The sequence below is a fragment of the Symsagittifera roscoffensis genome, chromosome 5 (genome assembly GCF_963678635.1).
Source record: "Symsagittifera roscoffensis chromosome 5, txSymRosc1.1, whole genome shotgun sequence".
Classification (NCBI taxonomy): Eukaryota; Metazoa; Xenacoelomorpha; order Acoela; family Convolutidae; genus Symsagittifera; species Symsagittifera roscoffensis.
The window spans coordinates 68,002,901-68,030,650 of NC_087066.1; the positions used below are offsets into that span (position 1 = coordinate 68,002,901).

Genomic DNA, 27,750 nt, shown 5'->3' on the forward strand with positions numbered 1-27,750 from the left:
AAAGGCACTGGGCCGTCTGGCATTGTAACTGAGGGCTGAAAGCAACTGGAGATCTTGGCGTCGAACTGATGAGGCAACGAACTGAAGCTGTTTTCAAAAATGGTGTTTTCCCCACAGCCTGGGAGGAGAGCTCCATTTTGACTTACCTCAATGGCACAAGAGGCCCTAAGTTGCGGCTATGAGCGAGGACTGAAACTCAGAGGTCAGTCATGAAGCTGGTAGAACGAGTGCTCGATCCCATCACTCGTAGGATGGTGTTTAGACTAGATGCAGTTTGGCTTTGAATCTGGCAGAGGTACCACCGACGTCATATTCACTGTTCGACAGCTAAGAGGCCTTTCTACTGTGCTTTTGTGGATCTCGAGAAAGCTGCCATGCTGGTACTATAATGGGACCTTCGAAGTCTCGGTTTCGAAGAATGGGAAGTGCGGGTCGTTCAGGCTATGTTTTGTAATGCCCGGAGTCGGGTTCGTGTAAACGGTCAGTACAGTGAAAAATTCAAACTGAGTATCGGTGTACATCAGGGCTCTGTTCTTTGTCCACTTCTCTTCATCCTCGTCTACGAGGCCCTCTCAGAGCGATTCAATCAACGTAAAGGCGTGCCTTGGTAGCTCCTCTATGCGGATGACTTAGTTTTAATGGCAAATACGCTCGATGAATGCATCGCTAGACTCAGGATTTGTAAAACTGGCATGGAGAGTAAAGGTCTGCGAGTCAACATGAAAAAGAAAGTTACTGATCTCAGGCATCGGCCTTGATCTTCTCAACTACTCTGGAAAGTACCCTTGTGCTGTCTGTAGTAAAAGTGTTGGAAGCAACTCCATTGCTCGCACTCAATGCAAGTTGTGGTTTCATAAGAAATGCTGCGGAATATCAGGCCGGCTGGTAGCCAACCCAGATTTTTTTTGCCTTAGACGCACTGGATTGTCGCGGCCTATCGCGGGTCGCTTTTCAACATGATTGATGTAGACGGCACTACGATGGATATTGAGCCAACCTTCTGCTACCTGGGTGACATGCTCAGTGCGGGTGGAAGCTGTGATAGTGCAATTGCTGCCAGATGTTGCTCAGCTTGGTCTAGTTTCAGGAAACTACTCACTATACTAACTTCGCGGAACATCTCATTCAGAATGAGCGGAAAAACAGTCAACGATGCTGCACGGAAATGAAACTTGGGGTCTCAACGTATCAGATCTGCAACGACTACAACGAACAGTTTCTGAAATGACCGTGCAATAATCCGTCGGACCTGCGGTGTTAAACCCGGTGTTCATGATCCAGTTGCACTTCTTGATAAACTCTACTTGGGTGACATTATCAACGTCCTTCGTCAACGTGGTTTGGTTATGTCGAGCGCGCTCTCTCCGATTCATGCATCAAAATTGCCATTGAGATGAAAATATCTGCCATCTAAAGACGTGTGAGACCACGAAAGACTTGGTCAGATTGCGTGAAAAATGATATCAAGCAACGTTGCCTTATCCTCATTGACCCGCAAGACCGTATTTTATGGAGAGCTGGAGTTCGTCAATGCCTGGTGCTGCCAACCCCATCTGATGGGACAGGGACAACGCCTTATTCAAAAGTCGGATATGACGATGAAATGAGCTGTACTGCTAATGCGTCATAATTGGCTCACATCAATTAGCAATTGTGTAGACTCATAATTGGCGTGCGTCACTTAAGAAATTTTGTAGACTCAGTCTTACTCAATCAGTTTTTCCCAGTAGCGTTATCGGTCATATTTTTGCTTGTTTATGCGAAGTGCAACTGTGCCTCTGTGTTTATACTTGGTGGCATTTTGCTGCATTGCATTGTCCAATTATTAGCATCTTTAGTTGCTTTTTTGTTGGCTAGTGTTACAAATCCGACACATCAAAAATTAAAAAAAATTACAGGCCTAGTTCTGTCTTTTTTATTACACTTTCTAGAGCTGCTCTTTGCCGTTTTCTTGCTTGTGCTTACGCAAAGCAGCCTCGCCTTTCTTTTTAATCACTTCAGTTTCGTAAGATTTGACATTTTTGTTATTTGAGATTTTTCGTACTATATTGAAATACATTTTTTTGCAGTTTTTTTTTAAAATCAATAGCTATGATGTATAAAAAGGTTTAGTTGCCTGATGTGTCGTTTGAAGTAGAATGTTGTTTTATGGGTTTGTGTCGGTGGGGGATAGGGTTGTTGAGTCTTTGAATCGTTCAAAATTTTTCACAGATCACAGTTTTTTTGGTTGTTGAAGTTTTTTCTATTTTCTGTTTCCATGTAGTTTCGTTTTTTTTCGAGTCAAGACGCAAAGCTTTCAAACCGAAATTGTTGTGAATTTTGAAATATGAAAGCATTTAAAAGTTAGTTTTATTGTTTTTGTCTTTTGATTTTCTGAATTTAGATATCTCCGAAAAGTTATCAAATTTGAAAATTTATTCAGTATTTTCAATGGTCAAACCTGTAAGAGATGCGAATAAATAAACAAAACGCTAACAAAACTTGTTCATCTATTCTGTAAGTATCATTTCGACTTTCTGACCATACAGTTAACGACTATCAATGGTATTGTTTATTGGTAATTGCTATATCGAGAATTCTAACCATTGTATGTATAATTATATGATTTTTTTCTGATTATTTCTCGGCTTCTTGGTCGTCTGTTAATTTTTAGAATTGTGTATGCCCAACACTGTGGAATGGTCTAGCAATTACTATTGTCAGAACTGCTGTTTTTATTAATATCAAAATTACTAGCCCAAAACCTGCTGCAGCCATTCCTGTTGCATACCTGTTGTAGCCATTCAAGAAACCAAACTTTACGATGAAATCACTTGTAAAGCACCTCCAGACTACTCAATGATACCTAAGAATTGTAACCCGAAAAAAAGTACAGATGGAGGGTTGGTTTTTCTCATCAAAATCAAAGTTAAGCATCAAGAACTTATAATACCTTTGAACCATCAATACACACATAGAAAACTGAAGAATTAAAAAAAATCGGGAGAAAATCACATAAACTTGATTAATTTTTATATCCCATCACACTCAAGCTGCCCTTCAGACTACATCGCATCCATAAATCGATTACTCAAATTGAGGACAATAATACTCGGTGACTTTAATGCTCATAACCCTCTCTGGTTCTTAACTTGAGAAGGATGCAAGAGGAACTACACTTGCCAAAGAAAGAAATGTAGTCTTAAATGAGAATTTCCCTTAAATGAGAGAGAGACGTAGTCTTAAATGAGAATTTCCCTACTAGAGTAACCTCCAATTGTCAAAGCTCACCCGACATAAGTCTTACAAGTGCCAACCTGGCAATGAATTTTAGCTGGACCTCAGAGTCCTACTTGGCTCTGATCATCAGGCAATCGTGCTTATACTAACCTGTGATGTCGAATTTGTTGAACCATCAAAAAGCATGCTTTTAACTTAAGTAAAGCAGACTGGAAAGCTACATTCCGCAAATTTTTGATAAAGGCAGTCAATTGGCACATTCCACATGGTCGCATCAAAGAATTCAGAACACACTTTCCAAAACGAGCTGTAGAGCTTTTCAAGACCAGAGACGAACTTCAATCAAACAATCCTGGTGACCAATTTTTTTTCCAGTTGAACAATGAAATCGATGACATTGTGAATAGTCACAAACGCGATAAATGGATTGAGTATGGTAATACCCTCACCCTCAGAGGAGTTGTCCACAAATTATGGAAAAACTGTCAACTCTTTAGCGGGCCAATCAGAATCAGCTGACAAAACCAGCCAATAAACTTGAACAAAAACCAGCTGGTGGTTCAAAAAAAGTGTGCCTTTCTCTTTTATCAGCATTACAGTCATCGCCCACTTATCTCAAATAAAGAGAAGTGCAGCACGCTCCTCAGACTGAAAGAAATACGGCAAGAATCCTCTATAATTTTCCCATAGGTCGTCATAAACAAAATTAAACTGAGCAACAAAAGCGAAGCCTTAGGGCCCGACAACATCGCCCTATCTTCACTAATCCTTACAGAAGTAATATTACTCATTCTCAACTCCTCAATCATTCCGCATAAATGGAAATTCGGTCGACTCTTTCCTTTTCTGAAACCGGACAAAAGCAAAGATTAAGCTAAAAGCTACCGACCCATAGCCCTCTTATCCCCAGTAGCGAAATTGATTGAAAGAATCCTGCTGGAAGACTTCAGCAACATCCCACTAGCAAATCACTGGCAGGATTTCGAAAACACGGGGAAACAAACACTGCATAGCCACTAACTTAAGAAACGGACTTAATCAACCTTGTCCCCGACACAGGACACTCTCAGTTGCTTTAGATTTTACTGCAGCTTTCGAAACATTAAATCAAGGTATCTTGCTGCACGATTTTGAAATGTCGTCCCTTCCAAACAACATCGAAAGATGGATAACTTCACATTTGCAAGGCAGGCCAACTTGTGTTGAAATAAGAAACGAAAAGTTAAAAATGCGACGAATGAAACGAGTCCTGTCGCCTATTTTCTTTTTGTTTACATGTCATCAATGCCGCTTCTATCAACCAAAAACATCAAAGTAACAACATATGCAGATGATATTTCTATCACCACCACTGGTCCGAAAACCACTGAACTTGAACTAGAGGTACAACTCTATCTAAGTACCCGCTACAATTGGCTTCAAAAACTCATTTCAAAACTGTCTGCAGACAAATCTTCAGCCACTCTCATAATAACCTGAAATAAAGAATTCAACTGATGTGATTATTGAAAGCAACTCACTACCCACCTTTCAAAAACCTTAAAAAATCTCGTCATGGATTCACCTTTCATAAACTCTTTACTTTCACTGAACACATAACCACAATGATAAGCAAACTCCCAACACGCAATAACTTACTGAAAAAGCTCTCAGGCACGCGGGGGGTGCAGCAAATAAACTAAGTATTACATATAAGGCCATTGGTCGTTGTGTTATGAAGCACGCAGCTCCTGTCTGAACACCTTCAGTATGTGATTATCGCTAGAAAAACCTTCAAGCTCGACAAAACCTTCAAGCGCTTAGAATTGTAACTGGCTGCACAAAAGTGACTCCAATTGAAAACCTTCATTGTTAAATTCAACTTCTCATTGTGTTCTTTTGCTTGCAGTATTTAAGCAAACAATTTTTAACTGGCTGCCATCAACAAGAGCGATGTGACCACCGCACAACCAAAAACAACTCGATGTCGAGACCTATAAAACTTATACTTACCAAATAATACTATTGCAACAATAAAAATCATTTTGATGAAATTGATAGCCTAACACCAGATCAATACGAATGGCTCTTAAAACAATTCAAATGAGTTGAAAAACTGCGTTAACAAACATCCTCTAAACCACCGGGCTCTCAAACTCCAGAATTAGCTTCCGAAGAAAACAGGCTTCGCAGAAATTCACGACATACCCTTGCTCACTTCTGCTGTGGATATAGCATGCAATTAAATTGCTGTCTGTCGAGATTGGACAAAAACATTAAAAACAACTGCCCAAACTTTAACGCTACGCTGCATGACATTCACTACCTCGTTAACTGTCCATTGAAGCGAACATCTGTTCTGTTAAACTTGACGACCTGTGGGACAACCCCCGTAGCAGTCGGCAAATGGCTCAACTTACCAACACAACCGGGCACAATAGGAGTTTTTCTCGGTTCTCCGCATTAATTAAAAACTGCCCGCTGAAGCCGGGCATGGGAATTTTGTTCGGTTCTCCGTCCCAAAAATCTGCCCCCTAGAACGAATTTAACTCAGTACTGTCTGAAGGGGACCTTCCTGCTCTTAGCGAACACTGGCAAAGCCACCAGGTACTGTTTTACGGACAAGAGGAGGCTGAATCAATTGCCACATTCCTCGATTGTGGAGTAGTGAAAATAAACGGCAATGAAGACAGGGATTGGACGACCCCTCCTTTTGCAGCTACAATCAACAGCACAATTTGACAGTATCCCACGCATGAATATATCGCGTTTCTTTCTAGCATCATAATAAAATCTTTAAAGCGCGCATGAATTAGTTAAACTAGTCGAAGGTAGAATATCCTAATAAATGTGAACTCATGGGGTCGGTTTCTTCGATGGGTTAATAAAAGTTTTTGTTAGAGATATTATTTGGATCGCCGATTTTTGACTGAATAAAAAACACCCCAATTATGAGCATCTCGGAGTTTCTTCGAAAATCGGAACAATTAATGTATTGCTAAAACTTTGTATTGCGGAGTGTTACTATTTAGAAAGCATTGAGCTGCTCTTTGTTTGAAGCAACTTTTTTTTCCTCCTTTTTCAAGCACGAGGACACACTTAAGTAAAGAATTCAACGAGGCAAATGTAGTTTTGGACCAATCAGATTTTAAAAAAATAACAGTTTTCCTTACAACTATCTACTTTGCAAGAGCTGTTACATTCAACAAGAAATAAACTTAGATGCAAATACTGACTTGTTGAGATGACAATATAAACTCTTTGTTTCGGTGGGTGACCAATATTCAATAGACACCATAAAGGGAGAGGGGTTGTTGAGTAGATTTGTTCATTCTTGTGCAAGACAGAAGTTTATGAACTATACTCGAATAACAATCATATTCTCAGTTTCAAAAAAAAATTCTCAAAGAATCAACGCATCGAATTTGTGAAAGATATGTGAACTAGCTTTATAAAAGCTGCTCTGAAAGAATTTCACGATAGGCGAAAACAGTTCAGGATTAAACTGACGATCGCGATTGTGAAACAAGGATAACCGATTACTGTGCAAGTAGCACAGAATGTTCCGACCATAGTCTCAAAAAAACGAAGATTTTTTCTCGAGTTAAGGCATATTCGACAGCCATAATGGAATAGTCAAATTGGAAAACAGTTTTTGCAGAAAAATTACTGGAAAACCAAAAAACATCGAAAAGATAAAAAAAAGTCAAAATGGCGCAAAAAACTCCAATGCAATCGCTAACTTTACTCGAGTAAAACTGCCTTGTCGCGGCTCAAATTGAATAAGCTACTGTAAGTCTATGCTAGCTCACCTTGTTCGCTCGAAATTAGACCAAAAATCAAAAATTTCAAACGAGTTTTTCTCGACACAGAAAATTTTTTTCATGTTTTTTGGATGTCGTTAGAATCACTATTGAAAGGGCTTTAATATAATAAATCACTTGCCACATTCCGATTGTTAATTGTGGTACCTGATTTTGCGTGGAAATAAAAAAACACACCTGATGGTCGGAACAAAAAGGGATAACAACAGTCAAATGTAGACTATAAGTTTAATTCGAGTCAACAAACTCCATACATATTACAAGCCCCACAAAAATGATCTTTCATCAAAACAGTTTCATGATCAGTTTCATCAAAACAGATTTTTAAAAACATCAAACCCAGCTTGATCAAAGCAAGTGCGGGTACAGCTAGGTTTATCTATAAACAACTACTTAAAAAACTACCCAACCCAGGCTCAATATTTCAACAAACTTAGCAACTGCTTAACCTCGAAAAAATTGTACTGAGTAAATTTGTACTGTACATTTTATTGTTCTACATAAACAGAAATTTCAGTTTTCCAGTTCTATCTGGTGCGAAATAGTCGGCTGTTGAAGTCGATAATTTGACCAGCAAACAAACCACTATCGCATAAGCTTGAATTTTAGTTTGAAAAAATAACGTTTCAAGAACAATTTGCGAGCCCTGTCAATTTGTTCGTTACCTATAGACTAAATTGGGTGCATGGCATTTTTTACGATATCATCATGAGGCAAGTTCAAAATTGGTTCGGTCTTATCGACATGTCAATCACGTAGCGATCATATTAAAGCCCTGTTTTCAGCCGTGATTCCAGCTGCTTGAAAAAATCATCTCGCTGAAATGAAAATGTTTTTTCAGTGATTTATAGAAAAATGTGTCTGATTGTTGCAGCTTTTCAGTGAAGAGGGGTTTGAAGTTTTGACTGGATCTTCAAACATCACTTCAAAAGAGCTATTTTTCATTTTTGTGCAGTTTTTCTCAATTTTACTGCTCGGGGCGTTCAGAGCTACTTGTTCTCTTCCGCCAATTTGGAGGAACTTTTTCAAGACGCTGAATCAATTTTACCAGGTTATTTTGACGTTTCTTCATTTCTTCTTTGTGTTACTTCATTGGTTATTTTGACCGCTTGAAAACGAAATAAAAAAACTTAATCTTCACTATTTTTGGCACAGTTTTAGTCGCTTTTGTACTTAGAGAGAAGTTTACTGCCCACATCTGTCTCCTCTTGTTTGCTGTGATTTTAAATCAAACTGTCTTTTCTTGATTCACTCAGTATTTGGTTTGGATTAGTTTGTGTTTCTAGCAACATTAAGTATTCATCAGCTGAATCAAAAATTTTTCATTCGTAGATTTTGTACAATGTGATTATCGGAAAATTAAATTTAAGGAAAAAACATCTGCTCGAAAAACACATTTTGGTTTTTGAATGCTTTTTGAACGCTTTTGAACACAAAAGTCTATTGAATTGAAACTGTTGCTTATCGCCTATTACGTACTCAAGAAAATGAAAATTTTTATTTTGTTTTTATCCAATTTTGTGCAAACTGTATTTGGTGTCAAATTTCATCGAACTACAGCTGACATCAGCTTAAACCCATTCAATCTTCAACCTGAATTTCTGACCTGGAAAAATACTCCTGCTCTATGCACTACGGCTTGTCAAATAGTTGGGGATACTGAAAGTCGGCTCGTAATCAGATTTGACAAATGGTCAGGAAAATGCGAATGTCTAATTAACGCCGAAAATGAGCTCTTCGACATTTCAAAAACACCCAAAAGTCGAAGTGTAACCTACTTCTATCCAAGTAAGCATTCTAATTTTTATTGGCAAATGACTATGTGATGGTAATTTCCCATCTGTTTAAGCGTCGATAATCTCTGGAAGCCAGAACTACGCAGGTTTGCTTTGACTGTTTCGAAATAAGCATTCAACTTTTCATTTAGAATTCCACTGAGTTTTTTCTAGAAAAATGGGGAAGTATTAATCTTCACTCAGAGGATATTGAAACTGAAAATGCCTTCTTCCGCATTTACGATTCAGAGAACAACGCCTCAATCTCAAACATAAAAGCAAAGTGTCTTATTGGATGCTCATCCGTTTATATCGATGTCAACCCACCTTCTGATCAGCCTGGGGGTTGGATTCAATTTTACAATCTGCAGCCTGGCTCAACTTGCCTTGTGAATATCATAAGTGCTCATTTTGATGGCCACTATGCAGAAATTAATCTGAACAAAACTTTCCGTTTTTGTACTCGTAAGTTTTGCCTCGGCCAAAGAACGTTAACAAAATTTTGGGATCTCTTAACTTTCTCTCACCCACATAACATTGAAATAAGTTGATGAATTCTCACTATAATCATATTAGCATAAACTCAAATCATTAGCATAAGCCGTTTAATCAATCCCTTATTGGGAGGTATAGTCTTCTCTTTTAAAGGGGATTGTTAACAAACCTTACAGTGCTGATTTAAATTAACCGGACAAAACGCGTTAAACTTGAATTTTTGCAAACACAACAAATTGCATCATATTAATTCTGTCTTCATAAATTTTCACCTAAACTCAACCCAATTTGAGAAAAACGCGTTTTAAAATTCAAGTTTAACGCGTTTTGTCCGGTCAATTTAAATCAGCACTGTATTGTGGTGTGTTGTTTCTTCGACTTTCGAAGAAAGTGACATCATATTTTGTACTGACAGCTTGTTTCTACAGCATATTTGTATATTTGTACTCAAAAAATATTGATGTTCTCATTTAGAAATTGAAAAATTAATTAACCTGTGATTTTTAAAAGGTACGATGATTTGAAATTTGCCAATTTGGCTACTGCCGGATAACTCCAAACTTATTGAGGCAAGCTAATTGATGCAAATCTTGCGTTATTAGACGCAAAATTATCATAGTAATCTCCTTAATGCATGCGAGAGTTTGATTTTCAAAAAATGAAATAATCAGTTTCAGAAACGTTAAAAGGCAATAAGGAATTTGTAGGGCTTTGCAGTCTGGTTTATACGGTAAAATATATTTTGTAATTCCAGGTCCGAACCTTACAATCATTTCGGTATCTAAAACTAGTGGTGATGCTCTCAGTGTTGCTCTTGAATTGGTCGGTCAATTGGCAACTGGCAGTTTGATAATAGAACCAACTCAGCGCTCTCAAAATTTCACAGCTGACAATCGGACTATACTTGTCGATAACCTCAATGTACAGCATGACACATACACTATGTCAATAGTCGCATCTGTGTCCGAAGAAGAAGTTTGTGGTGATGCCCCTTCGCCTCTAAGTGTTTATGAAGAAGTTCTTTATTATTCAGGTGGAAAATTAGTTGTGTAGGCACACTTTATTTCGGTAGAGTTAATTCAAATGCAAAAATGCTGTAATTGACGGTTGGTCGTTTTTTGCTTCGAGTTGTGTTTCATCATTCACGTTCTTGGTGAATCTAATTTCGAAGCTAACCCCCACCCCCTTGCCCCCTTACGAACAGAACTTAAAATTCTCTTCCGTTCTGCTGTTACCCTAAATAAAAAAGAAAATATATATTTTTTGTTGTAAAACTGGATCGATTTTACTTCGAAACTGCGAGCCTTTAATCATTTTGGAAAGTTTCAAAAATGGGCATCAAAAGTCAATTCAGAACGCACATGGGGTCATACTTGGGGAAATATGCGTGAAGAAAACGGCAAAAATACCATTTTTTCCATGCCATTTGTTTATTGAATGGACGTGTAAATTGATTTTTAGGGTATGAATTGGTGCTCCCTAAGTATTACTGCAGACATGAATTTGCTAATGGGAATTGTAACCAGTACTTGTTGCATCTCACAGCAGACGAGTGTGCTGCAAAATGCGAAGCCAACGAGATTCCAGCTGGGTGTGACCAGTCAAATGTGGAATGCAACCTTTTCTCATACACTCCTACAAGCGGAGGAACAAGGTTACTTGCAAAATGTATCCGCTGTCTGTCTTTAAAACATCTTCACGACAATCTTTTTTGTCAAAAGTTGTCTTACAATAAACAAATTGAAAAAAAGTCATCACTATTTATAAGCAACACCAAAAGCTCATTACCAGCTGAATCAAAACATCGTCAAAATAGTGTGCTAAAATGAGCATATTTATTCAAATTTTTTTTTCGTTTGCTAGAAACTTATCAACTCTGAAATTCATATAATTTCAGATTTTTTAAAATGTTTTTTGCCTTGTTTGTACAACTTTGTGATCTCTGACACCGTTGTTAACTCGGCAAAAACTGTGCCGAAAGTTGAGAATATTTGAAAATCTTGTTCTGATTGCAAAACCGAGAAGAAAATTTGCAGAGTTAACTGTTTGTTCAGAAAAACGGGGGCTTTCAACAGTGCCGAAGTACAACAGTGCTGAAACTGAAAATGTGTGCAACAGGGGGGCTAGGAAATTAGATGTCAAGCAAATTAGATGTCTCCAATAAAACGGAATTAAGCCATTAATTTTTTTTGCAAAACTAGCATTTTGGGCGAAAAGCAAAGGACTAACAAAGTTTATTGCTTGAAACAAACTTTCACTAAGACAAAAAGAGTTTATAATCCCTTTGCAGATCAAAATATATATTTTTTACAAATGTGTTATAAAACGTTAATTCAAATTTTATAAAAAAAAAATTTTTGACATGCTTAAATTATACAATTGCAACATTGTGAAAAACTGATTTGCATTTAGAAATTTCAAACGAAAGTTAAGTGTAGTCAGGGAAAGTTACATTTGGTCAGTAAACTAATTTCACACACATTAAAAATACAATTACGTATAATTTGCCATATATTTTTTTATTTTTTCATCGACGTCTAAGTTCAATTTTTTGGTTTTGTCTAATTTGCGTTTCGTATAATTTCCTAGTCCCCGTTCAACAGTACCGAAAGTTGAGGATATTTGAAAATCTTGAGTTCTGTGTGCAAATTGTTGACAATTTGTTTGGGAAATTAGACAATAAGCAAAGTAGACGGATGTTATAAAAAAGAAATTAGACGGAAATTTTTTCTTGCGAATCTGGCATTTTAGACGTCACTGCTACAAAAAGGACAGTGTCATCAATATTTTTTCTACACAATCAAGTTTCGCAGATACAAAAAGAACAAAATATGACAAAACCTATCAAAAAAATTAATGTAAATGAACATAAAATGCTGAATCCGAATATTACATAAGGGAGTTTTGAAATGAATAAATCATGCATAAATGACATGTAAAATTTGCGTTCATTTAAACAAATTTCGGCAAATAATGCCTATATTGTTCCAATAAATGTCCAAACTGATAATATTCTCCTCACTATTGTTTTTCAATCGCTGGATTTTGGCGGTGAGTAAACGCCACTTTTTTCTGCGGAGGTGGCGTTGAAATTTTTGAGCCTTATTTTTTGTGATTTTCTGTTTTTTCATTTCTTCCACAATTACTCATAAAGATAGGTGGTTTCTTCCATTTTTGTGTTCCAGGAAGCATGCCATGATTCGCAGGCATTTGTTGTTTGGAGATTTTGTGATCTATCAAAACTTTCCACTAAAATTCCAATTTTTTGGATCCAAGTTTTTTCGACATAACATTCTCTTAACATTTTTTGGTCGTATTTTTGCGCATTTTTTCAATATTGCCGTAACAAAACAAATACCAAGTAAAATATTTTAGATGTTATTTACAAACGGCATGTGATTCCTCTCAATTGATCAGTCACGTTGAATGGGCGATCTTTAGACGGCAATTGACACTTCTGCCACAGCTCGCAGGTATTTCAATAGGCATTACGAGTTCAAACTGTTTTGTCGTAAGGCACGACGTTGGGCGCGGTGCTAGGGATTTTAGCAGACCGGTTTTTTAGCTGACAGGTTTTTTAGCAGACACAGAACAATTATAAAGTCAATCAATCATCCATCACTTTATTACAGGGCCTAGGAAATTTGACGATAAGCAAATAAGACGGATGCTACAAAAACGAAATTAGACGAAGTTGTTTTTTTACAGATCTGGCAGTTTAGAACAAAAAGCTATGAAAAGGAAAGGGTCAATAAAATTTTTTCTGAAGAGTCAAAATTCACAAATACAAAAAGAACATAAAATGACAATACCTATCAAAACAATTACTTTAAACGAACATAAAATGTCAAATCCGAATATTGAGTTAGGTCCGATGTGGTTAACTCATAGAGTAATTTCGGATAAGGTACACCGTCTGCTCGTCACGCTATCTTATTTTCGGCCGGATAGATTCGTGCAACTTCTTAGTCTAATACCGATCCTAATCTTACTCTTATACTTTCTAGTCTCAGGGTGTTTAACTAGTCTCTGCTAGGCTCAATAGATCTAGGGTATACTGGTTTTGTTGCGGCTGCTGAAGTTCTCTTGGAGAGACAACTAATTTCTAAGTTAAATTCAAATCTCTCTGGTGCTGAAACTACAAGTAATTTCAGCACTTACAAATAAGTGGGTTGTTAGTTAGATGGATCATGATTGGTTAATATTAAATACTTTACAGTGGTAAAATATCTAATTTATCCAATCATAAATTATAGTTTAGATCAGGTTCCACCCATCCGGGTTTTACAGAGTTTTTTAGAATTATCTTTCTGCAATTCAAAGGATGGATGATGAACGTTGGTATTTGACGAACATCGTATTCTTGTCCGGTTCCTATTGTTAGAGAAGTTCCAGGACGCTGGAGTTAGGGGCATCAATCGTTGTGTCTTCTTGTGACAACGAATGTGTTTCCCAACGAAATCAATCTGATTTCAAAATGGTTTGCTATGACGGGTTTTTCTGTTTTATGTAGAGAACTTCTTTTGTGTTCGACCTCGTCTGGGAATGGCGTGGGGATTGTGCGTGGAGGGGATGCCTTGTAACTCGGATCTGTACGTATACTTGAACATCGAGGTGGTCATTGGTCTAGTTCAATGAAGTCCTTTTCTGCGAAGTCAAGTCGTACTCTAAATCCTTTGAGTTGTGATTGTGGACGGCATATCGGTTGTGGTTAGCCATTCTTGCTCGAGTGTAGTGGGGTCATTTTGTCTTTGGATGTTCGTCTTTGTTGTTGTGTGCTGATCTATATACTGCAAGGTATGATTTACATTTTATAAAATTTTTTAGTTCAGTTTTTTAATTATGAATTTAGTTAGTTGTTTTCACAAAAGCATTTTGTTTTAGTTCGGTTATTTTGAAGAGTTACTCACCCTTGAGTACCTCTTTTTAAAAATAGAAGTGTGGTCACAAAGCGTGGATGTAGCGCGGTGGGTTAGGCCGGCTATAGAGCATGCTCAGGACGTCCTCTCTGGTGGGTTAGGCCAGGAGTGGGAGTATGATTTCGTGCGGTTTCTTTGAGAGGTCCTGTTATGTGATAACGTTTTATGTTGGGTTTGTGTTGGTCTTTTTTATGTTCCTTTGGTTGTGTCCTTTTTTCAAAAATCAAATTGTTTTTGTTATGGGTTTGTCTTTCGACTTTTTTGTGTTTTATTATTTCTTTCTTAGACTTTATAATAGTCTTCAAAAGAATAAATTATCCAGTTTTAAACTGGGTTAATCCGGTTTGGGTACCGTTGGTTTTCTTTTCTTAGTCATGCTGTTATTTTATGATTTGTGGTGTTTAGTAAGCTGCGTTGGTTAGTTTGGTTTAGTATATAATTCCTTTCCAACCGGGTTAAAGGAAAGTTTGAAACTTGTTATCGTGTGTTAGAGTTGTTGAGTGTGAAAACTTGAAACTGAAATTCATTATTTAAACAATTCTTCGTGGGCGAGCTGTGCGAGTTTGGATAGAATTCCTGTGCGAATGAATGAAAATATCAAAAGGTTAGTACTGCATTTTCATTTTATCAATTTATTACATAGAATTTCAATTTTACTGCTAGTTTTTCTGGGGGAAATTTAAAGTTATAAATTTTCATCACATTTAAATTTACTGCTTTATGGGGGAATAATTTATAAATTAATTTACTACATTTGATATAAATTTTATCAGATTATCTTGTGGAAAATATTAATGAAGTTTAGAATAATTTTAACAAGTTTTTATTTTTTATTTTTTTTTTCTGTTTTTTGCAGATGATCGTGGTATGAAGACTAAAAATCTAAAAGAAACATGAGTAAAGAATGGTTAGTATTAATTTAAATTTATTAGTTAAGAATATTTGTAAATTATACTTACCTGTTAATCGTCTGGGAAAAAACCGTGGGGGAAGATGTCGTGTATCATGTCTGAATTTGTTAGTAATTTTGCTAGTATGCGAATGATGTTTTTAGTTTGGAGCAGTGGCCAAAGCAATTGAAGTGCTTTAATAGTTTTTAGTTCTTCGGTGCCTACTGCAAACTTATAAGGTGTGTTTTGAATGAGATTATATATTTTGTGATTGTATTTAGTATTGTGAATAAATTCTAATATAGGGATTTCTATAGGTTGGATAAATTCATGTGGGATAAGGAAGGCTCTGGATTCTTCGGCATTAAAGGTCTTCGTGATGGGACAAAATATATACATTTGTGTTATTGGGTCATAATTGCGGAGGATACCGTGGAGGTTAGTATCTTTGATGCAATAGGTGAAATTTAGAAAAAATGGTGAAGTGTACTTCGAGTTAAGAAACTGAAAACGATGGTGTGGTTGTCTTGATGGAGTATGTAGATCAAAATGATTTTGTATGAAGCGATAGTATGTATATGTGTGAGTTTGTTTAGTGCGTAACATAATGTCGTGTGAACAGTGCAAATCGCGTTCATGTGGTGCAAGGAAGTGAAAGGTTAGTGAAAATAATTGAAATTTTTCTTTAAATTTTTCGTGAGCTTGCATATCAATTAGTGCTTCAGAAATGATGTGATCATATTTTCTATCAAAAATATTGAGTGTGAATATATATGATGTTTTGATGAAGAATTTTTCTGTTAGTTGTGGGTTAGCGAAGCGGTCGTTATCTAAAAATTGGTCTTGATTAGTTCGGATGATATTATGGTCGTAATATTCTATTGTAAATTCGTTAGCTCGGGGTGCAGTGAATGTTTTTAGTGATTTTTTATATCCTATATAAGTAAATTGCCTATGTGTTAGTGGTGTGGTGAGTCGATACAGCATATCTTTATTCTTTTCTATATCGTTATGAGTATTAGATAATGGCAGGCAAAGGGGATTAGTAAAATGGTAATATGTTGTCCGATGAAGTGTAGGCATTAAAACATGTTCATCTACAAAACTACGTGTGTCGTTAGGTGTGTTTAAAGTATATTGTGGGAATGAAGGTAAGGTGATTGCTAGAAAATCTTTCGTGTTGGTGTGGTGTGGATGATTAATATACTCGCAGGCTGTTCCTGGTTTGGTCGGGAATGGATGGTTTGGGAATTTTCTTTTGAAAGTGCGATAAGCTCGGTGATTGCTATTTGATGATTCGGTGGATGTGGATGATTGTGCTAACGATGCAGTATAGGCTGAGGAGGGTGTAGGGGTAGGTGGGTTTGAGGATTCTATTGTGGATGAAATTTGATTTATAGTGAGCGTGTTAGGGTGTATTAGCTGTTGTTGTAGGGTGATAAAATTATCGAGTTCTTGGGAGATTTGGGGAGTATCGGGAGAATTAGATGATCGGTCGGAAAGAAATGGAGAATAGGTTGGGGTTACTTGTGAAGCATAAGAGGAAGAAGAAACGGACGGGAGTGGATTATTGAGTGGGATCGGTTGAAAAGGGGGCTTTGAAAAAACTGAGGAGTTGGTTTGAAAATTATTGGATGGAGATGGTTCGGAGTCTGCAAATTCGTCAGGGGTTTCTATATTAGGGTTATTAAGTTGTGAAATGGAGTATAAAACTGAAATATCTGAATTAGTATTCGAATTCATGCTTGATGTTATATTAATAGTTGGAAAATCGGGTGGCGGGAAAGCAAAAAGTGGGAGTATTCTGATTGGAGTGTTGAGGTTGGTTGGATGGGAATTTGAGCGGTGTAGGGATCCAAGTTGTCGGCTCATCGTGGGCTAAAAAAATTATTATTTTGAGACTGAAAAGCGGTGGTATGGGGTTGTTCTATAATTTGTTCATATGTATTATCATCTTGTGAATGATGTGTCATTATATGTTGTATGGAACTTTGCGATATGTTTAGTCTAAAATTTGGGTTGTGTTATTGCTAGGTTTCGGAAATTACGTGGGACTAAGGATAATGGATGGTTATGTGGTAGGGGTGGCAACTGTGGTGCTGTAGGCGTTACTTCTATGTTGTTATGTTCTTTGTTGTATGTGTTCTGTTTTGTCGCTATTTTTGTATTATATTCTTTGATTTGTGCGTCTAGAAGAATTTTGTTAATTGATGATGAAAAAATTCCAAAAAATCCTGCAAATAGTATGCGTGCTACACTTGCTTGTCTATTTACTTGTGTGTGTATAGCGCATGTGTTATAGATTCCTTTTTAAAGTGAAAAAAGAAATCCTATAAAGTTAAGCATTGCGTATAGGATAGTTAATTTTTCTAAGATGTAATAGGGCCATCCTAGAAAATCGAGAATTTCATTTTTTAGTGTAACAAAGCTAAAAATATTTATAAATGAAATATCTTGTGGTCTGTATTTTTCACCGTTTAGATATATATAGTCTTTTTAATGTCTTTAAAATATCCGCTATAATCTTGTGTATAGATATCTGCAAATCCTGCGGTTTCGGCAAGTTTGCGTAAGTTTTGGTCAATTGATTGTCTTTGTATAGTGTCCATTTGTGTTAATAATTCCTGGAATTGTTGTGTTCTAATGTGGTGTTGGATATCGGATTTTGAATATATTCCAATTGATTGTGAATCAATATTTGGGTTACGAGCAATAGCTCTGATGCTTTCGGGTGAAAATTTTTTGAGTGATTGCATTAACGTGGGGTATGGGGTAAGAAGATAATATTTATCTTCATCAGGGTTCAATTGTACTACATTGTGGCTATTTTCTGATCCACATGGGACTGCGGTATCCCAAAAATATGTTCGTCTTGAAAGTGTGTCAACAAAATGTACTTTATTTTTATAAAAGATAGGGATTCTTTTATAGCATCTTTTATCTTCAAAAACATATAGTGGTGACACTTTTTTGGTACAAGTATAAAACCATAAAATGTTTCCTTCGTAGTCTAGAAAATTTGATCTATTTGCTGATAGTAAATATCCTGCGTAGGGTATTTTTAACACTGTTAGTGCAAGTGATTGTAAGATTTGTGTCCTTTCTAATTCGCATAATTGGTGAAGTGTTTCTAATTCGGAGAGTGACATTTCTTGAAAAATTCGACTAATCGTGTAGTCTAACTTCATATCTAAGTGGATATCATAGTGGATATTAACAAAATAAGAATTATTCATTAGTGATAGTTCTTGTAAACGTGTGCTTCTAGTGTCATGTGGCTTTAGATGTCCACCAGGTTGACCATTACTTTTTTGAAAGTTAACTGGTATATATGATGTTCCTTCGTGTAGAGGATGACCTGTGGCATAAGGGTCAATTTTTTTTTCCAGTGGTCATGCCGAAACCTTTTTTGTATTCAACTAGTATTTCAGAATATTGTGTTTTATGAAGTGGGTTTCTGTATTTGCATGCGATTTCTGTTTCTTGATATATTTGAAAACGTGTTAATTTATTTTCTATATTATGGATATTTCGAAAATCAGTACTTTGTTTTCGTGATGGATGGACTTGTTCATATGGAATTGATTGTATAAAATATTTTTCGTGAAATTTTATCATTCGAGCGTGTATTTTTGCTACTTAGGATCACAATAACCTTGATCGTTTTTACAAGGTAGTCTAATTCCTTGATAGATCATTGTGTTGTCAGATAAATCTCGTGTGAATTGTATTTTTTCGAGTTGTATTTTCCAATCGAAAAACATGATTTCTTGATATCCTTTATTTTTTGTGTCTGCTTTGCAGTTTGATGGATTATTTATACCAATGTGTGGTATCCAGTGCTTATTTTGTATGTCATAAGTTAATCTTCCGTGTGCGCCGTTGTATGGGTATTTTTCATCTAGTTTTAAATGTCCTTGATATCTTTCAAGTTCTGCTTGATGTACAGAATCGGCAAAGACTTGAAAATATACTATTTTTCTGTCGGTGTTTTTATTTCTTGTGATGTTTAATCTGAGTAGCTCGTTTTTACAATCATCGGGGTTTAGATGTAGAAGTCGTTCTATATTACTTTGGTAGAATGATTCGTGGTCAAGTCGGTTTTTATTTCCGTTTGAAACTTGTGAACAATGTACTTTCTTTTCGGAAAATGTTGCTGTAAATTTATATCCTAGGACTGTTGTTGCTCGGGCTTTTGAATATAGTTTCGCTATTACATTTGTAGTTTCTATAGCTTGTGGTTCCGTTTCGCATTGTGATACTTGATTTACTGCATATTTGTGTAGTGTTTTTTGTTCATTTTCTTCACAATCGTAATGTGTTACTAATAAGTCTTGGGGTCCTGTGCGGGGAGAAGGATTTATGTTCTGATCGGAGATTATTAGAAAAAGCAGTTGGAGAAATATCAATATTTTTAGAATATACATGTGTATGATAATCCTGAGTACGGATTATAAAATGTGATGTAACCAATTGTCTTTTTGGTATATCTGTCGTATTTATATATTACTTCAGTTGTTATAAATGGTGGTGGTAGCGATTGAGCTGTTATATTTGGTGGGTTTAATGGGTAAGGATGTTGAGCAATGTTGTTTAGTTTAACCGTGATTTCAAATTTTAATTGTAGACTATTTTGTTGGAGTATTTGGATGTTATGGTCACGAATGTCTTCGTGGATATCTTGTCTATACTGTAGTCTATGGAGTGCCCAGTTGTGGAGTCGGTTACTTTCCGGGTGTTGTCCAAATAATGGTGGAGGTGCTGTGAACGTGTTCCAATCTAATCTTAAAGGGATATTTGTTGATGATTGTTCTCGATATCTAGCGTCGAGGTTATTTGGAAAATTTAGGGGGAAAGGCGTCGGTGAAATCTGGCTTATTGATGCTGTTGACGGTAGTGATAATGTTTCTGGTAGTGATGATGATGTTGTTGTATCCGTAGAAATATCTATTGGGTCATTTATTAAATTTGGTTCACCTTTTGTGAATGATTGTGTTGTCCAATATGGTAGTCGTGATGTTTGGTTTGGGGGGATAAAGGGATTTTTCTCGTATTTGTTCAGATGTTGGTGTTGAACCTAAGTAATCTGAGGGTATACTTGAGGTGCTACGTTGTGAAAGAAGTGTAGGGGTTTCCGGTAATATGCTAATTGGGTTTTCTGGAGTACTTGGTCATGGGGATTGGGGTATATCAAAATGAACTCGGGGGGTTTGAAAATTTCTATTTCGTCGTGGATGTATAATTTGTCTATTTATTTCAACTGTATTTTGGTTTTGACTAATATTTCTTATTCTACTTAATTCTTGTGGTAGTGTTGGGTACAAGTTATATGTTGGTTCACTTAGAGGTGCCTGTCGCTGAACTGGTTCTAATGGTTCAGATAAGCGAGCGTGTCGTTCTTCAAAAGTATATGGGTTATCTTGGAAAAAAATTCGTGTAGATGTTTGGTGGTTTTGGGTAGTTGTAGGTATTGTCGGGTTTTCTTGGGATGTTGTCGGTGAAGACTGAATGTGTGATTGTTGGTTAGCAATTTTTGAGGGTTTTTTGATTGATTTCTTTTAGTGAAAAAATTTATGTTTACTGTAGTATTCTTCAAGAAAAAGAATTAAAAGGATTGTTGCTAAGGCGAATGCTATGATTGCCTTCTTTATACATTTGCATATTGTCAATATTAGGGATGATAAAAATGTTATAAAAATTACAAATAGTAAAAAAATATCTGTTCTACTAAAAATGGTTCGTATCATTTAAATAAATTTTGGGTTTTCGTACCTGTGAATATAGTCAATGACTTGGGAAAGTTGGAGATATATTTCAAATAGGGAGTAGAAAATTTAAAAAATATTGCAAAAAATGATTAAAATTATTATAAAAGCTTCAAAAGTATCAAAGAGAAATATGTTTTAAAGTTTAAGTATTGTTAAAAAATTGAAAAGGTTGAAAATTGTGTTGACTGATCGAGAGATGAGCATTTAAGAAATGGCTTCTTGGTCGAATATTTTTTAATGTTTGGGGCAATTTTCCAGTGTGGTCGAATTATTTATTGATTTTTTGACAAGTGGGTTGAGTTTTTGTGAAAAGTTGTTTGGGGCGAATTTTATGGTGTTCGGGAGGTCTTCTTTTACTTTATTTTTATTTGTCGGGTGATCTGGGGTATTTTTGAGATTTTTGTACTTCAGGCTAAATTTATATGGTCGTATTTTCACTTTAGGCTAATTTAACATTTTTGTTTGGGGGGTTTTTGAGGTCTGAGTTGGGAAAATATTGTTGATCTTTGCGTTATTTGATAAGGGAGGGTTATGATATTGTGGTGGTATTTATTTTAGTTGTCAAGTTTGAGTGGTTTGCTTATTTTTGACCTGGAGGTTGTAAAGTTATAGTTATAGATATGCCTGGAGTTTAATATTTGTCGTCTAATTGGTTTGTGCTAGAGTTATAGAAGGTGACGGATTGAATGAATCCTATTGGCTAATTTTGAACTAGAATCTCTGCGTGTTTGCAGCATGTTATTTTGAAAAATGAAAGTTCAAAATGTTTCAGAGGTGTAAATATTATTAATTTTAAAATTAAAGCTGTTTTTGAAATTCAACTTTCTTTAATATTTTAGATTGTGGGATGAATGTTTTGTAGTTTTTACGTGGTTGATTTCTAAGTCGTGATGACTCTCTGTGTTCTGATTTCTCGACTTGTTCTTGGGGTATAATTTTTTCTATCATTTTTCTGTTTTTTCTTTCTTTTTGAGGTATTTTTTGATCTAGCTTTTTTGTATTGTTTTGGTTTGTAGTTGGTTTTTTATTTTGTTTTTCAAGGTGAATGTCATTTTGTTCATTTATTTCATTTTCCGTACGTGGGTGATTTTGAATAACTTTTAAACCTGTGAAAGAATATAATTGAGTTAGTTCGCGTAGTGCGTATTCTTTTGGGTAGTAAGGCAATAGATTGTTTCTATGTTGAACAATTTCTTTTTGGTCTGAATCGGTGATTTTATATGTTACGTCAGTGGGTTTGGCGATTATTTGGTATGGTCCTTTACGAAGGGGTTGTACTTTTTTAGAAAATCCTTTTTGTGTATTAAAATTAGGTATTAAGACAAATGTTCCAATTTTTAAATCTGAGGCTGGTGTGAAGCGTGAATTTATTTGTTCGTTAATGTTTTGCCTTTGTAACAATTTTTTTGTTACTCTTTGGTAAATTTCATTGTGTTTTTTATCTCTATTTAAAATCCATTCGGTGTGTGTACCGGAGGCTAATTTAAGGATTTGTGGGTGATGAAAATGATCTTCATCATGCGTGTGTAAAGGTAGATTATAACAAACTGAGTCTTTATTCGGTTGGCAATGACCTTGTGCATTTTTATGAGAGTTTGCTGTAAACATAATTGGTTTACGTGGCTTTTTATTAAAAACCATTTCGTATGGTGACATTCCTAGAGTTGTCGTAATTTGTGAATTATATGCTAAGGGAAATAATTTTACATCTGCTGACCATTCTGTGTATCTTGTATCATTTCCATTGATAATACATCCTAAGATATTCTTGTAGTGAATGGTTCATACCTTCGACTAGACCGTTTGTCCAAGGTGCATGAGATGTACGCGGTTTGTGCTTAGTGTTATATAAATGACATAGTGTGATGATTTCATTATTTATGAATTCTGTACCGTTGTCTGTAACTAAAATTTCGGGTAATCCGAATTTGGCTATCCAGTGTTCATAAAGTGTTGTGTAAGCATAATAAGCGTTACAATGTGGTACTGGGTTGAGTGCTACATAATGTGTAAATGCGTCAACAATTACCATAATGTAGGAGTTTCCTTGAGAGGATGGTGAAATTGGTCCTTTTGTATCGAATGAAATACGGTGGTTAAAATATAAACTTTGTCCTTTAAAATCTTGTTTTTGTGCTATTTGTTTTTGATTTGGATAAGGTTTATTTAGCTGACATACTCGCAATCATTGCATAGTACTTTAATCCAAATTGGTGCATTTGGAAAATAAAAATTTTGTGTAAAATTTGAATATGTTTTCTCTGATCCAGAGTGTCCTTTAATGTTTTGTGTATCTGAAATGTTAAAAGCTATTATAATCATACTTAAAGGGAGACAGGGAACTGTAGAATCATTGAAATGATATTCTAGAAGGTCTGTGTTTTCATTAATTGTTGTATTATTAAATTTTCAGAAATATCGGAGGAGTGTTTTATTTCCTAAAATTGTGGTATCTGCCTTAACGGGCTTAGTTTTGTATTTGTGCCATGATTTTAGTTGTCTAATTACTGGGTCAAGATTTTGATATTGTTTCAAGATATTAATTGTAATTTTATCTGTTGGAGGGAGAAAAATGTTTTCAATTTCTAATTTAGATAAAGGAATTGTGTCAAGTGGGTCATGGAGGTCAAAAACTTGATTTATTGTGTATTTTGAATCATTTGTTTGTGGTCCTGATAAATTTATTTTATCAGTTAAATTTTGTTTTTCAATTAACGGAAAAAAGTCTTTTTTATGCGAGTGGTGTTTTATTCGTTTTTGTTGGGTGTTATTTTTTATCCATTGTGAGTATGGAATTGGTTTGAAAGTTGATGTTCCAAGTAGATCAACTACGTAGTGATTATTTTGGCAATCTAAGTAGAGTGGGAAGTGTTGTAGATTATTTATTTGTGATTGTTCAATGTCAGTTTTTACTGCATATTTGCATTCTTGTCGGGGTGATGTTTCGTCTTTTGCAAGGTAAAATTTTATATTTTTGGGTATTTCAACTGTAGTTTTTCGTGTAAGTAATTCAGGTAGTGTATTTCGACTTAATGTATCTGGTAATGCAAGATTCTTTCCTGCTGTCCAAACTATATGTAAGTTTGGAAATTTCATTAGAATTAATTGAAATCTATAAACTCGATGATTAGGATTTGACTTTTGTGTAAAGAGAACAATGATTGGTTTATGATCTGTGAATAGAACTGTTGGATGTTTTGATCCAAGTATCAGAAATTCATATTCTGTAAGTGTATAAATTATAGCTGTACATTCTCTCATTAGAGTTGAGAGTCGTAGCTCTGCTTGAGTGAATAATCGGGAATTTGCTGATATAAGGTTCATTTTATTTGTACCACTGTGTGATTGTAGTAATGCTGCGCCGATGCCAAAATTTGAAGCATCGCACTTTGCATAGAATGGTTGATTTGGATCTGGGATTGTGTTTGAAATTTGTTCAGTTAAAAGTTTTTTAATTTCTTCAAATCGTGTTTGATGTTCAGTGGTCCATTCAAAATTATTTTGTTGTCTGAGGATATTATAGAATGGTCTTAAATATAATTGCATTTTGTAAACGTACTTGCTTAAGAAATTTAACATTCCAAGGAATTCTTGGATTTTCTTTTTGTTTGTTGGTGGTTGAAGTTTTTGAATAGCATCAATGCGTGATTTTAATGGAGTGATTCTTTTATATTATGTCCTAAAAATTTAACTCGTGTTAAAAAGAAGTGTGATTTATCGGGGGCGGCCTTCAGATTTTCGTTCTGAAGTATTTTATGATAGTGTTCTAAAACTGTAAACATTTCTTCTTTTGGCTGTGATTGCATAAAAAACATCGTCTAAATAGGTGTTGAGGTTGGTTGATACGAGTGCATAGTCATTGGGTTTTGTGGTTGAATTGGTTGAAAAGATTGTGTATTAGTTGGATTTGGCATATGGATTGTTTGTTGAATTCGCACCAGATGAATTAGGTCCGATGTGGTTAACTCATAGAGTAATTTCGGATAGGGTACACCGTCTTCTCGTCACGCTATCTTATTTTCGGCCGGATAGATTCGTGCAACTTCTTAGTCTAATACCGATCCTAATCTTACTCTTATACTTTCTAGTCTCAGGGTGTTTAACTAGTCTCTGCTAGGCTCAATAGATCTAGGGTATACTGGTTTTGTTGCGGCTGCTGAAGTTCTCTTGGAGAGACAACTAATTTCTAAGTTAAATTCAAATCTCTCTGGTGCTGAAATTACAAGTAATTTCAGCACTTACAAATAAGTGGGTTGTTAGTTAGATGGATCATGATTGGTTAATATTAAATACTTTACAGTGGTAAAATATCTAATTTATCCAATCATAAAAAATAGTTTAGATCAGGTTCCAATATTACAGGAGAGTTTTGAATTGAATAAATTATGCATGATTGACATGAAAAAATTTTTGGACACCGAAATTTTACTGTTGTCTGCAAACAGTTTTATTTTTCTTACGCAATTTGTCTCAAACAATTTTAATCTCTCTCACTTTCGTCTATTTTTTTCTTCCGAACACTGAAATTTCAAAACAAAAATTTCCGAGTGCCGAGAAAAATCTGTCTGAACGAGCTCTAGTCTTATTTCCTGCAAGTAAATCGAACGAGAAGGTGTTATATAGGTAGAATAGTCGCATTCTTTTAATTAAGTGAAGTCTTGGAGTCTGAATTTTACTGTCGAAAAAGTAGTCTGCGTTTCTTTTAGCGCCTTCTTAAAAAATATAAAAAAAATTGTTTTTTTTTTTAAATTTTTTTTTGGAGGAAAAGTGTTGTCGAATATAGGTAATGTACTATTTTATAGATTATGGTTAAAAACTCTGGACTTTCGGTCAGATCTTCTTATTACTTTACGAATACAAACGACATAATCTGAAAACCGAAGGCATAATCACAGCAACCAGATATCCATGTTTAGTGTTTCTTATTTCATTCAGGTCAAGTGTTTGTGGAGAATTACAGGATGAAATGGGCTCAGTATGTATGCTCTTCTTTGTATGTTGGAGGTGGTTGTCCTTGGAAGAGTGCCAATAGTTATTCCGAGTGTGCACATTATTGCAACCAAAACCTCCTTACAGATGAGTGCTTGCACAATGCGGACCCAGCTACAGTCAAATGTGTTGCCTTTTCTTTCATAAACACTCTCAACTACTGCGGGTTGTCATCCAATTGTGAAACTAGCACCTACCGAATTCATACTTTTACTTTTACGAGGTACGTAGCCTTTTTCAATTGACGAACAAACATTTTTTTTTCCATCTATTTGCCTTAAGCTTCGGGGACAAATATTACTCAGAATATTTTCAGGTTAATAATGGGAGGTTGTGATCCAAAGGAAAGATATGATTTGTGAACCAAGCTGACTAGGGGATCTACCTAGCACTTAACATTTGCCCCCTTTCAGGAAAAGGGGGGTAATTGTTAAGTAGATTAAATTAGCCGAACTTTTGACCAAACAGAATTGACCACATTAGAGTTCTCTATAGAAAGCACTAGTGCTAACTGACTGTATTTATGTATAGGAGTGGTGATAACATTGGGGGTGAGAGATTGTTTAGAGATCCTGACTAACAAATCTAACACTTGAAGCTGTAATTCAGTTCGTTTAGTTTTTGCTGGTTTTATTTATGTTTATTGCTTATAAAAAAAAGTCGCAAATTAGACAGTTTTTGGGCTCAAATTTCGACTGCCAGATAAGTTATATTGTATCAAAAGCTTAACGCGCCAACCCTGATGAAGACTAGCGGATTTGTTTTTAAGTTAACTTGTAAAGACTTATCAAGTTGCGTATTGCTCTTTTTCAAATAAGATTTGTAATCTAATTTTTTGTTTCTAAGATAAACGAGTGCTTGTTTAGAGTGTGACAATGAGTTTCGTGACCCACGCCAGAAAAGTCGTTCTGTCTGAAACAACAACTATTGATGTCCAAAGCTCAAATTTAAAACTCGGAGAAACGTGATGGCAGGCATTTCTCTTTCATTTTAAATTGCATATGATTGTCACTTAATGCTAATTTATTTGATATATAGCAATACTTAAAATAAATTTTTTTGAAACTTCTAAGACTTAATTTTAAAAGTTAGCGAAGACTTTATGTTTATCAGAATTCCCAAAATTTGATAGTTTGTTTTCTCTCAATGAAAATACAGATTTAGGACATTCCTCAGAAAGAAAATCAAAATCAGAATTCAGCAGGGGGGGGGGGGCGGTGCCTGCTGACCCCCATGTATTAAGATAGGGAATAGAGCATCCGGTCAGCAGGCTGACCCCCATGTATTAAGATAGGAAATAGAGCATCCGGTCAGCAGGCTATGTATTAAGGTTGGGTATAGAGTCTACAATGTATTAAGATAGGGAATACCAATGGTAAGGTTTTATGGTTTGTGTGATGGTAAGATAATGGTAAGAAAAACGTAATTTTTTGGTTTTTGTCTAGTTTTTTTTGCAAAAATGTTGGCGCGTGTTAACTAATTTGTGAATATCGAAGGTTAATTACGTGTAGGTTGTGTAATGAAGGACTTTTGATTAGTTTTTTGATACATGGTAAGTCAATGGTAAGAGTTTTTGGGTAAAAACTTGGAATTTTTATGAAACATTTTTCAAAAAAACTTCAAAAAACGATAAGGTTAGCTATTATTTGACCTAATTTATTAAATAATCTTACTTTCTATCTAATTGAAACTATAATCATACTTTCCATCTAATTGAAACAATGCTGAAACCTACAGAGACCTCGAAAAAAAAAATCAAATTTTTTGAGAAAAAAAATTAAATTACAAAAAAAGTATATAAATCACTGCATTGTATAACAAGTTTACCGCAACATTTTACAGTTTAACATCATAAAGCCATTATAATACAACATCATGAATAAATTTACTTG

General features: G+C 35.4%; 1 protein-coding gene across 1 annotated transcript; it reads left to right on the top strand.

Annotated features, from left to right (window-relative positions):
* The first annotated feature begins 7,533 nt into the window (after positions 1-7,533).
* LOC134846114 (uncharacterized) lies at positions 7,534-26,833 on the top strand. Its single transcript, XM_063863332.1, has 8 exons — positions 7,534-8,810; positions 8,872-8,904; positions 8,972-9,262; positions 10,047-10,325; positions 10,754-10,946; positions 12,668-12,765; positions 25,805-26,081; positions 26,725-26,833. Exons 1-8 carry the CDS (start codon positions 8,510-8,512, stop codon positions 26,729-26,731), a joined length of 1,479 nt encoding a protein of 492 aa, XP_063719402.1. The 5' UTR covers positions 7,534-8,509; the 3' UTR covers positions 26,732-26,833.
* Positions 26,834-27,750: the final 917 nt, after the last annotated feature.